This window comes from Neoarius graeffei, chromosome 1 (genome assembly GCF_027579695.1).
Source record: "Neoarius graeffei isolate fNeoGra1 chromosome 1, fNeoGra1.pri, whole genome shotgun sequence".
Lineage (NCBI taxonomy): Eukaryota > Metazoa > Chordata > Actinopteri > Siluriformes > Ariidae > Neoarius > Neoarius graeffei.
Genome location: NC_083569.1, coordinates 58820644 through 58832739, shown reverse-complemented (window position 1 = coordinate 58832739; position 12096 = coordinate 58820644). Strand labels below are relative to the sequence as shown.

Below are 12096 nucleotides of genomic sequence, written 5' to 3'. Positions count from 1 at the left end.
TGGATCAGTCTTAACAAATGAAATGATGTTCACCAGACAAAACATGAAATATTTTGGGTTCAGACTGTCTGCAATGAAATACAAGTCAATTTATAAATCACTGCTTTTTTTTTTTTTTGCATTTTCCATACCGTCTCAACTTTTTCTGATTTGGGGTTGTAATAGCTAGGTTTAAAGTCTACAGTGGAGTTTTCGAAACTTTAATATAAAGATGTTTATTCTTTAAGGAAACCTGGGAATATGTTGAAATGTCTCATCATGTTTGTTTAATACTCAGGGTTTCCATAGCAATAAATGTCACTATCTGATGTGGCAAGCCATAAAAACTCCATACCCTCATCCAGTGTTTTGGTTTTGTTTACTTCAGGTGACGGAGCTGGCTCCTTTGGGTTCTCTGTATGACATGGTCCGCATGCGGCGGGGCAATTTCCCGCTGGCTCGTCTCTGGCTCTTCAGCACTCAAATTGCTGCAGGAATGGAGTATTTGGAGTCACGTCATTTCATTCACAGAGATCTGGCAGCCCGGAATGTGCTTCTGGCCTCCAAAGAACTGGTGAAGATTGGAGACTTTGGTCTTATGAGGGGCTTGGGTCGTGACAAAGACCACTACATCATGGGAGCCCACAGACGCATCCCTTTTGCTTGGTGAGGGCTGAACACTTCTTTTAGCTGAAACATTTTGTTACTGTTGACCTCAACCTAATGCTAAATTCCAGAATCTGATAGTGGTTCCGTGTTTCTAAAGAAGGGCGGGCAGGCAGGCCCCTCCCTAATCCATCTGGGCTTGGGACCGGCACTAAGTACGTACTGGCTTGTGCAGCCCCAGTGGCTGGGTATTACATGCATTCTTGTCAATAAACAATGTGCAAGAATTTATTTACATGCATTCTTGTAAATAAACAACATAATGTTTGAGACAAATATGGCCAGTATACAGCTACAATCACCTTCATGCCACAGTACATCCTCACACCCCTTTATTTAATGAATTGTCGATTTCTCATCTCATTATCTGTAGCCGCTTTATCCTGTTCTACAGGGTCGCAGGCAAGCTGGAGCCTATCCCAGCTGACTACGGGCGAAAGGCGGGGTACACCCTGGACAAGTCACCAGGTCATCACAGGGCTGACACATAGACACAGACAACCATTCACACTCACATTCACACCTACGGTCAATTTAGAGTCACCAGTTAACCTAACCTGCATGTCTTTGGACTGTGAGGGAAACCGGAGCACCCGGAGGAAACCCACGCGGACACGGGGAGAACATAGAAACTCCACACAGAAAGGCCCTCGCCGGCCACAGGGCTCGAACCCGGACCTTCTTGCTGTGAGGCGACAGCGCTAACCACTACACCACCGTGCTGCCGAATTGTCGATTTATTTAATGTAATCTTATGCACTGTGGATAGTCGAGCATATATTGAATAGATTATGATTAAATAATATCTCTCTCTCTCTCTCACTCACACACAATGTAGGTGTGCTCCTGAGAGTTTGCGTGTGGGCTTTTTCTCACATGCCTCAGATGTCTGGATGTATGGCGTTGTACTATGGGAGATGTTCACTTACTGTGAGGAGCCCTGGCTTGGGCTGTCTGGAAGACAGGTTTGTGTGTATGGTTGTAAGTTGTTATCTGCAGGAGTTTTACACTAAAATTAGATTACTGAAGCAGCTACCCTGTCACAGTGCTGTCATATCTGACAGACGAGTGGCAACGGTTGCTGTGCTTTAATGGCAGTGTAACACAGACAACTAATTAAATCTCACAGAAAACCTGTTTTGTTCACAATGACCACTAAAATACACTTTGTTCCGTGTACAGATCCTGTTTCGTGTGGAGCGGGAGGGAGAGCGCTTGCCAAAGCCTCCTGACTGTCCTCAGGAGCTCTACAGTTTGATGCGGAAATGCTGGGCCTGCAATCCAACAGATCGGCCCACGTTTGCCCAGCTCACTGCTTTGGTGGCTGAGGTTAGTGCCCAAAGAACACCAAAGCTGTGTATGAAACTGTTCCATAGTTCACATGTTGTTGAATGTACACCAGTGTTCATTACATGTATTTTATAAGCAGTAAGTATAGTAAAGAGGTGCAGTTCTAGTTTTATTTCAGAAAACTGCTTGGTTCATGTACTTAGAAAAATATGCTTTGATTTGTTCTAATGATGTATCGATCGTCTGTATAATGCTCGTACATGCTTCTTAATTGTCTAGGCTCAGCCTCTGGAAGTGCGTGCAGTACGGGATTTTGCAGAGGCCAGAAAGCTCACTCTGCAGGTCAATGATGCAGTGACTGTCATAGACCATGGGTAAGAAAAGGGAGGGGATCAAGAAATGGGATAGAACTGGGAGAGATTAACTTACTTCAGCCCTTTAAGCCACCATTTATTCCTTAGTCTTTAAGCTCTTTGCAAAGACCTCTTTGCAAAAGCGGGTAAGCTAAAGCTTTTCTCACAGTTTACGCTTGATGGGAGCAAGACTGAATTTAAGATTTATTCTCTTTCTGACAAAGGAGGAAAAGCACTTTGATTTAATGCTTGTGTGTGGACCTATAGGTCAAAGTATGCATATAGAAGGATGAAAGTAGTTTGACTGGCTAGTCTATTCACCCCTCTTCATTCTCTGCCTAGGCTGGATTTGTGTGAGTGGAAGGGTCAAAACCAGAGGACGCTAAGTATCGGTTGGTTTCCTCCAACACTGACCGCTTCCTTCGGTCCTAATTCTGGAGCTGGTTTAATTTCTACGCCAGTCAAAGGAAGCTTAAAGCACACTGCACATGGAGACATCAATCCAGATTGCAGCTGGGGAAGGCCAGAACGATTGGATGAGTGAGTGATGCTGTTTTATTGTAATCTGATTTTTGTGCTTGCAGTCTGACTTGTATCGTTTTGTTATGGAGGTTTACACTTGAGTAATGAGTAGTGATCATTTCAGCCCTGGAAACTGGAGAGCTCCTTTGGTGAAGGAGAAGCAAGAATCCAATCTAAAGAAAATGGCAGGTTAGAACAAGGATACAGTATCTTCACAAATGCTGCCAGCAGACATATGATGTCTTTTTATTCTATTCTCATATTATTCAATACCTGATCATGCCTCCCCATTTTCTCTAGGAATGTCCCGCAGTCTAGAATCCCTCATGGGCTTCCCTCAGAGCAATGGTAACTTTGTTCAGCGAGTTAACGAACAAAAACACATCTCTGCTTTACTTGTCCAAGACCCTCGCAGGTTCAGTCATGCGAGTGGTGTCATCCCTCCTCCACGGCCACCACCACCCAACTTCAAACGCACAAAGCCTCAGAACGTGATTTGTGAACGGCGAGTAGCAGGAAATCCAGGCCCTGCTCCTTGGCCTCTTCTTCCTCCCCCACATCTGCAGTTCCAACCACAGCAACAGACTAGAGGTGGTAGTAACCTAACCAAGATGGCTCATCTGGCCAAATCAAGCCCCCAGCTCGATAGTGATATGGAGAGAGAAAGAGAACGAGAGAAGGTACAGGAAAGGTACCCACCACAACAGATCCAGGTAGATAAGGAGACCCTCAAAGCACAGGTATGGCCATTTTTAATTATTTTTAAAAAAAATAAGCCTATAAATATTGCTTTTAACAAAGGCCATAATATTTAATTTAATCCGCTTGCAAATTTTACTGTGTTATAATTACACAGGTTCAGGCAGCGGTACATGGAGTAACTCTTGAAGAAGTTCAGAAAGCTCTACAACGCAATGAATGGAATCCAATGAGGGCAGAGCAACAGCTGAAAGTAAGAACATTTCTTTTTGGCTTTTTAAATATATTACAAATGTATATAGTTTTCACTCATCCACTCCTGTGCTCCATTCAGGCAGAGCAGCTTTACCATATGAACCAGTGCTCTCGAGAGGACTGCCATAAGATACTAGCTCGCTACAATTGGGACCTGCAGCAGGCCAGCCGTTTCGTTATCCGCATGGCTACTGAGAGGCGCAGTGACAGACCTTAGAAATGAGATGATGTGATGTTTTTCAGTCAGACATCTCCGGAAAGAGATTCTCTATGAGCTACACTTCAGGCTTCAAGGGGCCTGTGCCAAACCGCAAAAGGGGAGCATCATTGAACTGCCTTGTTGACCACTGTAGTGCTGTTCTCTCTCTGTGGTTGACTCATTCCCATCTATTAGAGGTCCTAGTCGAACACCACCTTCAGATATAGAAGCTTCAGACTTGGTAACTCATTTTAGTAATCTGTATTAGTCCCGTTTTTTGGAGAAAAAAAAAAGTGCATCATGCAGGAGCAGGATTTCTGAATCATCACCTTTGAGAAAAAAGATAAGGTTCTTTGCTACGCACCTTGCTACATGAGTAAACAGTTAACACCTAGTCCTGCCCTATTACCTGTTTGAAAGTGGCTGATTCAGTTATACATTTTGTGGAAGATGTGTTCTGAGCTAGAACTTGTTTCGACATGAATTAAAAGCTGCTTGCTTATCCAAGTCTATATGTACAAGTATGTAGCAACTCAGCATTGCCCCCTGCCGGTTGAATGAGTGAGTCAGGTACATTCAATAAACATATATAGATCCACCAATAGTGAATTACTCAGTATCAGCAATCATAATAAAAATGAAGGATTTTTTTTTTTTTTTTTACATTTTACTTCAGTATAATTCAAGCAAAGGATGTTCAAGAGAGGGTGGAACAGAAATTGTGGACTGTTTACAATTTTATATATAGAAAATGTAGTTCGTTTAACTGCTTTTATTGAGTATGTAATAGGTTAATAGAAATGAATTGAGATGTGTAGCTTTTTATCTGAATCTGTGTTTAATTAAAACTAATACTTATATGAATGTACTTTGATAACAGTAGACAGACTTGTGGTAGGGTGTCATCAATTCTGACTCCTTATATCATTTGCCATGCAATTTTTTTCTCTTTTTTTTTTTTTTTTTTGTAAGCACTGAAATGGTATGCTTTTCATTCTTTGTGGGTGCAGAGTGTTGTAGACGTCTTTGAATATCCATCAGCACAAAAATATAGGTGTGTGTGTGTTTTTATTTATATATATATATATATATATATATATATATATATATATATATATATATATATATATATATATATAACACATGCGTGCACAAGTTTGGACACACCTACTCATTCATTGGTTTTTCTGTAGTGTTACTATTTTCCATATTGTAGAACAATAAAGACATCAAAACTATAAAATAACATGGAATGTTATTGTAAACAAGTGGTGTGTGTGTTTTTTCATATTTTAGATTTCATATTTCATTTCAGTTCGTATTTTACACACTATTGTCATTATCTTAACCAGCTTCATGAGGTCGTCACCTGGAATGCTTTTCAATTAATAGCTGTGCCTTGTCAAAGGTTAATTAGTGCAATTTCTTGCCTTCTTAATGTGTTTGAGATCAAACAATAAATAGTAAATAATAAAAATACAGTAAACAGTCCTATTCCATAACTGTAGTAATCCACATTATGTCAAGAACTGCTCAACTAAGTAAAGAGAAACAACATCCATCATTACTTTAAGATATTTGGCTTTTAATAAAAAAAAAAAATAATTGAATTAGGTTTGTCCAAGTTTTTTGACTGGTGTTAAATCTATCTAGCATATCACTGCAGTGACATGGCTACTCTGACAGCTCCAGCTATCAAAGCTTCTAGGGAAGGTGGGGGCGTCGTGGCTCAGGTGGCTAAGGCGCCATACCATAAATCCGGGGACCTGGGTTTGATTCCGACCCGAGGTCATTTCCCAATCCCTCCCTGTCTCTCTCTCCCACTCATTTCCTGTCCTGTCTTTTCACTGTCCTATCCAATAAAGGTGAAAAAAGCCCAATAATAATAATTTGAAAAAAAAAAAGCTTCTAGGGAAGGAATACAGTAATGGTTTCGGATTGCCTTCTACTGTATTATTATTGAGGTTTTCTCCTCTCAACCATTCACACACACACCTATGGGCAATTTAGAGTAGCCAGTTAACCTAACTCCATGTCTTTGGACTGTGGGGGAAGCTGAAGCACCCAGAGGAAACCCAGACAGACACGGGGAGAACATGCAAACTCCACACAGAAAGGCCCCCGTCAGTCGTGAGGTTCAAAACCAGAACTCTCTTGCTGTGAGGCGACACTGCTAACCACTGCACCACCGTGCCACCCCAGGTGTTTGTGTATGTATACACAAGACTTATTTGGCCCTCACAATACAATCCTTTAGTCCTAATCTACCCTTGAATAAATTATAGTATGTGTGTGTATGTAATGTAATATCAGGCAATCGTGCATATGCAAATCAGAAAAATAGAACCCAAATTATTTGCTATTTGGATATTAAATTAAGACAGTGATGTGCAGCTAAAGAAGAAGAAACAACTCTAGTATTTCCCCCTAAACTGACTCATCCTTTCTGCCCTGTAAAGATTTTGTTCTCACTTAAAACAAAAACAAATAGGAGATGGAGTACTGCAGGGCTGTATTAAAGCAGCAATCCTTATTTTGGACTGGAATAAATGAGATATTTCAGTCCTTCCCTCGCGACTTGTTTTCTGAATACAAATGTGCGTCTGTTGTATTAACCCACCCAGCAACTTGTTTACAAAAGCTTTAAACCAGCAGGGTGGGACAAAGAACAATCCAAATTCTTGGAACAGTATTGTGCTGAATCACCTGGTTGTATCAGTTGTGTGTTTGTATGGCAGCTGAATAATGGATAATAATCAATAATTTATATTAAACATAGTAACACTGTATATATTATCACAGCTGCGTAAAGCTTTTCAAAAGTTTTAATGTCATTTTAAGACAAAACAGTTCATTATACATACATGTATATATTAATATATAATGAGTACAGGTAGAATGTAAGCCTTTAAGTACAGATACAGTGGTGCTTGAAAGTTTGTGAACCTTTTAGAATTGTCTACATTTCTGCATAAATATGACCTAAAACATCATCAGATTTTCACACAAGTCCTAGAAGTAGATAAAGAGAACCCAGTTAAACAAATGAGACAAAAAATATTATACTTGGTCATTTATTTATTGAGGAAAATCATCCAGTATTACATATCTGTGAGTGGCAAAAGTATGTGAACCTCTAGGATTAGCAGTTAATTTGAAGGTGGAATTAGAGTCAGGTGTTTTCAGTCAATGGGATGACAATCAGGTGTGAGTGGGCACCCTGTTTTATTTAAAGAACAAGGATCTATCAAAGTCTGATCTTCACAACACATGTTTGTGGAAGTGTATCATGGCACAAACAAAGGAGATTTCTGACGACCTCAGAAAAAGCGTTGTTGATGCTCATCAGGCTGGAAAAGGTTACAAAACCATCTCTAAAGAGTTTGGACTCCACCAATCCACAGTCACACAGATTGTGTACAAATGGAGGAAATTCAAGACCATTTTTACCCTCCCCAGGAGTGGTCGACCAACAAAGAACAGTCCAAGAGCAAGGCGTGTAATAGTCCGCGAGGTCACAAAGGACCCCAGGGTAACTTCTAAGCAACTGAAGGCCTCTCTCACATTGGCTAATGTTCATGAGTCCACCATCAGGAGAACACTGAACAACAATGATGTGCATGGCAGGGTTGCAAGGAGAAAGGCACTGCTCTCCAAAAAGAACATTGCTGCTCGTCTGCAGTTTGCTAAAGATCATGTGGACAAGCCAGAAGGCTATTGGAAAAATGTTTTGTGGACAGATGAGACCAAAATAGAACTTTTTGGTTTAAATGAGAAGCGTTATGTTTGGAGAAAGGAAAACACTGCATTCCAGCATAAGAACCTTATCCCATCTGTGAAACATGGTGGTGGTAGTATCACGGTTTGGGCCTGTTTTGCTGCATCTGGGCCAGGACGGCTTGCCATCATTGATGGAACAATGAATTCTGAATTATACCAGCGAATTCTAAAAGAAAATGTCAGGACATCTGTCCATGAACTGAATCTCAAGAGAAGGTGGGTCATGCAGCAAGACAACGACCCTAAACACACAAATTGTTCTACCAAAGAATGGTTAAAGAAGAATAAAGTTAATGTTTTGGAATGGCCAAGTCAAAGTCCTGACCTTGATCCAATCGAAATGTTGTGGAAGGACCTGAAGCGAGCAGTTCATGTGAGGAAACCCACCAACATCCCAGAGTTGAAGCTGTTCTGTACGGAGGAATGGGCTAAAATTCCTCCAAGCCGGTGTGCAGGACTGATCAACAGTTACCGGAAACGTTTAAGTTGCAGTTATTGCTGCACAAGGGGGTCACACCAGATACTGAAAGCAAAGGTTCACATACTTTTGCCACTCACAGATATGTAATATTGGATCATTTTCTTCAATAAATAAATGACAAAGTATAATATTTTTGTCTCATTTGTTTAATTGGGTTCTCTTTATCTACTTTTAGGACTTGTGGGAAAATCTGATGATGTTTTAGGTCATATTTATGCAAAAATATAGAAGATTCTAAAGGGTTCACAAACTTTCTAGCACCACTGTAGATGTAATCCTTCTTGTGGGACAAACTAATACCAGCATACTTAACATTTCTATGAAAGCCTCTGAAAGGCCACATTTTCTGTCATTAACTCAAACATTAACACCAATGTGGCCATACATTAGCTTTTGGTGAAATCAAAAGAATATGAACAGTTCAGGCATTTATGCAACATAAGATTAATTGCATACATTAGTTGTGTAAAGATTGTTGAACGTTTTGAGAAACAAATTAAACCACATTTTAAAATAAGTCTCTCTAATACTGGGGGTGTCTTTAACAAGGCTTTTGCTAGCATGGTTATGAGCTTAAAACATTTTAAAGTACTTGTTGTAGTGAATTTGTTAGTTTCTATACTTTAAACATGCACTTTATATTCCTGCCAGTCCATTTTAAGAAACCGCACAAAGCTGGCAAAGCGAGACAAAATTGTTCTACTGCCAGAAAACTAAACTTCTGTTCCCTATTACACTGAACACATTCATTTGATGTAAAAGCGGGTTGCAGTGTACTCTTTCTCCACACACTGGTAGAACTGTGGGCTTTTTAGCTATGTCATCATCCACCACAGGAAATACAGAAGAATGAAAAGGAAAGAAAAGATTTCCAACAGTGGAATCCTCCCAGTCACTACTCAGTTTTTCCCCTGACTAACTAGTATATTATCCAAACTTTGTGAGCCAACCATTAAACCCTTTACTTCCCAGCTTCTGTTCAGTTATTCATCAGCCATATTATTTAGGAATTACTATAACTACTTATAAGTAACTATAAATTAGTCCTAACTAATAGGAAAGCTGTGTTATGAAATTAAAGAAGTGTATGTCTGGACTTGCAGGAGAGTCAGAGTTAAGGACATAAGTATACAATTTCTAAACTTGATTATACCATTAATACCTATACAAATACAATATAGCACTGTTAATGTCATCAATAAAGCATACACAATCTTCTCTGAAAAGATAAGACAATGTTTGATGGTAATAAAAAGTGGTTTTTGTACAAGACATTAAAACTTGATTTATGTAGGTCTATACAAACAGTGAAAATACACATAAAATAATATTTGGTTGGTTTTTTTTTGTTTTTGTTTTTTTGTGGGGGGCGGGATGAGCACAAAGTGCTACAATCAGTACCACTGCATACGATACATTCTGGAGGGGGAAAAAAAGGTTTCAGGTGTGTCAAGAAAATGGCATGCATGCAATGTGTGAACATACAAGGATGAACGTGAATTACTGGTTTGTGTGAATCACTTTGTTTTTGCAAACATCCTTCTGTTTCCTGTGGGCCAGGTATGAAAATATAAGATGAGAGAAAGCAGCAGAAGTCCTTAAGAGACAAAGCTCAGGAGTCTGACTAACAGGAGATGGAGAAGAGTTATCTCATAGTATTGCATCATAAAAAGATAAGAATGAATGAATAGACCAAAGCACGTTGAAGAACATCTACTTCTCTATGAGAAGACTGTGTTGCGTTGGTTAGTATCTCCCACTTTTTCAAAGAATATGAAATCCTGCAAAGGAAAAAAAAAGCCAACGTGAGTCACAAAGCCTGCACTGGGTACATATAGGCCATCATGACCAATATACACTACCGTTCAAAAGTTTGGGGTCACCCAGACAATTTTGTGTTTTCCATGAAAAGTCACACTTTTATTTACCACCATAAGTTGTAAAATGAATAGAAAATATAGTCAAGACATTTTTCTGGCCATTTTGAGCATTTAATCGACCCCACAAATGTGATGCTCCAGAAACTCAGGCTACATCCACACAACAACGGCAACGAGATTTTTTTTTAAATATCACGTCCACGTGGGCAACGGATCAATAAAATATCAGGTTCATATGGCAACGCAACGCTTGCTGAAAACGATGCAATACACATGCCACACCACTACGTGCGCTGTAAGACGGTCCCATCGGAGACACCAGAACAATAGAAGAAGTAGACGCATGCGCATAAACCCCTTCTTCTGTAGCATTAGCCACAAAGTTTTGATTATTAATCAGTAGCGTAAAACGAAAGACGCGGAAAGAGGAATGAATGGGGGTAGATGGAAGCCGGTACGCCAACATTCTGATATCCTCCAGAATTCTTTAATGGTCCGGAATAAATTGAATGCTACACGTTGATGGATTACTTTGTTCTTCTACGCCCTTTTTGAAGAATGTATCGTCGGACTTAAACCAACATCTGAAGAGGTGAGATCGTTCCTTTTTTTTCCCCTATTTTTGCTGGCGGGATTGCTTTTGTTTTTGGAAAGCGCACGGGCGGTGCGCGGTTTGGTACTGCTTCCACAGCGTTTGGACTAAAGACTCTGCCCTAAGGGCTATTCTCTCACTCTCTCTCTCACTTTGCACCATTACACAATAAATATTCACAGTGAAAATATTTTGTAAGCGCATTTCATGAACCAAGTTATAGGATTTGTTGACAACTCGCATCGAGTTCGTTACACTTCTACCCGGTGTGAAGCACTCACAGTCATGTGGTTATGACGTCATCGTAAACAAATCCGTTCTACTCATCCAGACGACTTCGCAACGGCGCCGTTGCCAGATTTTTTCACTCTGGAACCCGTTCTCAAAAGATTTCGTTTTGGGGCACCCAAAACGCCGGTGCCGTGTGGACGCCAGGCCGAAACGATAAACAATTTTATCAGATTCACCTGAATCCGTTGCCGTGTGGACAGGGCCTCAATCTGCTCAAAGGAAGGTCAGTTTTATAGCTTCTCTAAAGAGCTCAACTGTTTTCAGCTGTGCTAACATGATTGTACAAGGGTTTTCTAATCATCCATTAGCCTTCTGAGGCAATGAGCAAACACATTGTACCATTAGAACACTGGAGTGAGAGTTGCTGGAAATGGGCCTCTATACACCTATGGAGATATTGCACCAAAAACCACACATTTGCAGCTAGAATAGTCATTTACCACATTAGCAATGTATAGAGTGCATTTCTGATTAGTTTAAAGTGAGCTTCAGTGAAAAGAACAGTGCTTTTCTTTCAAAAATAAGGAAATTTCAAAGTGACCCCAAACTTTTGAACGGTAGTGTATTTTAATATATTTGTATATTTAGCTTGTGTGAATTCTGAAACCACAATGTACTCTCAATCACATCCCATTAACAAAGGAGGTTGAAACTCACAATTAGGAAGCAAGCTCCCATCAGGACAGCTTTCATTTTCACATCCAGGTCAAAGGGAAACTGGATGCCGAAGTTGTCTGCATCAGTGAATGCCTCCTTTAGTAGTCCACTCCACTGCTTACTGATTCGACCAATAGACTTTCCTCCATCCTTGCCTTTCAACTGAGGGAAAATCATGGATATGAATGGGAAAGAGTACAAGCAAAGCTTTATTCAAGTTGTAACACTGTAACTGCATGTACAGGATGCAACACTTATTCAAGTGCTTACTGTTTTTAAATATAGTAAACAATAAGGAAATAAGCTCAACAATGACCAAGAACTCTTAGTTTGAGGTCACAGTATGATTTTAGGGTCATCAAGTTACTGTCAGCTGCATCTATGCAACATGTAACACATTCCCTTACCTTTATAACACAAATAACGTTCATAATTAATTGCAAATGTACTGC

The 12096-nt window shown here is 40.0% G+C and overlaps 2 protein-coding genes across 3 annotated transcripts in view; one reads left to right on the top strand and one right to left on the bottom strand.

Annotated features, from left to right (window-relative positions):
• The window catches only part of tnk1 (tyrosine kinase, non-receptor, 1), a 45532-nt gene extending 40437 nt beyond the window's left edge, over window positions 1–5095 (top strand). The window contains exons 6-14 of one of the 2 annotated variants that reach the window (XM_060935589.1): window positions 368–645; window positions 1484–1610; window positions 1828–1974; window positions 2215–2309; window positions 2631–2828; window positions 2935–2999; window positions 3111–3550; window positions 3667–3762; window positions 3844–5095. In XM_060935589.1, coding sequence (XP_060791572.1) covers window positions 368–645; window positions 1484–1610; window positions 1828–1974; window positions 2215–2309; window positions 2631–2828; window positions 2935–2999; window positions 3111–3550; window positions 3667–3762; window positions 3844–3981 — 1584 coding nt within the window. In that variant the 3' untranslated portion in view covers window positions 3982–5095. The remainder of the gene's footprint in view (window positions 1–367; window positions 646–1483; window positions 1611–1827; window positions 1975–2214; window positions 2310–2630; window positions 2829–2934; window positions 3000–3110; window positions 3551–3666; window positions 3763–3843) is intronic. The other variant, XM_060935581.1, reaches the window with a different exon arrangement.
• Window positions 5096–6770: 1675 nt separating this feature from the next.
• Window positions 6771–12096, bottom strand: part of LOC132895221 (phospholipid scramblase 2-like) — a 34171-nt gene continuing 28845 nt past the window's right edge. Inside the window, exons 8-9 of the mRNA XM_060935569.1 lie at window positions 11645–11806; window positions 6771–10005 (exon numbers count right to left, since the gene is read on the bottom strand). Of these exons, the coding sequence (XP_060791552.1) occupies window positions 9946–10005; window positions 11645–11806 (222 nt within the window). The 3' untranslated portion in view covers window positions 6771–9945. The remainder of the gene's footprint in view (window positions 10006–11644; window positions 11807–12096) is intronic.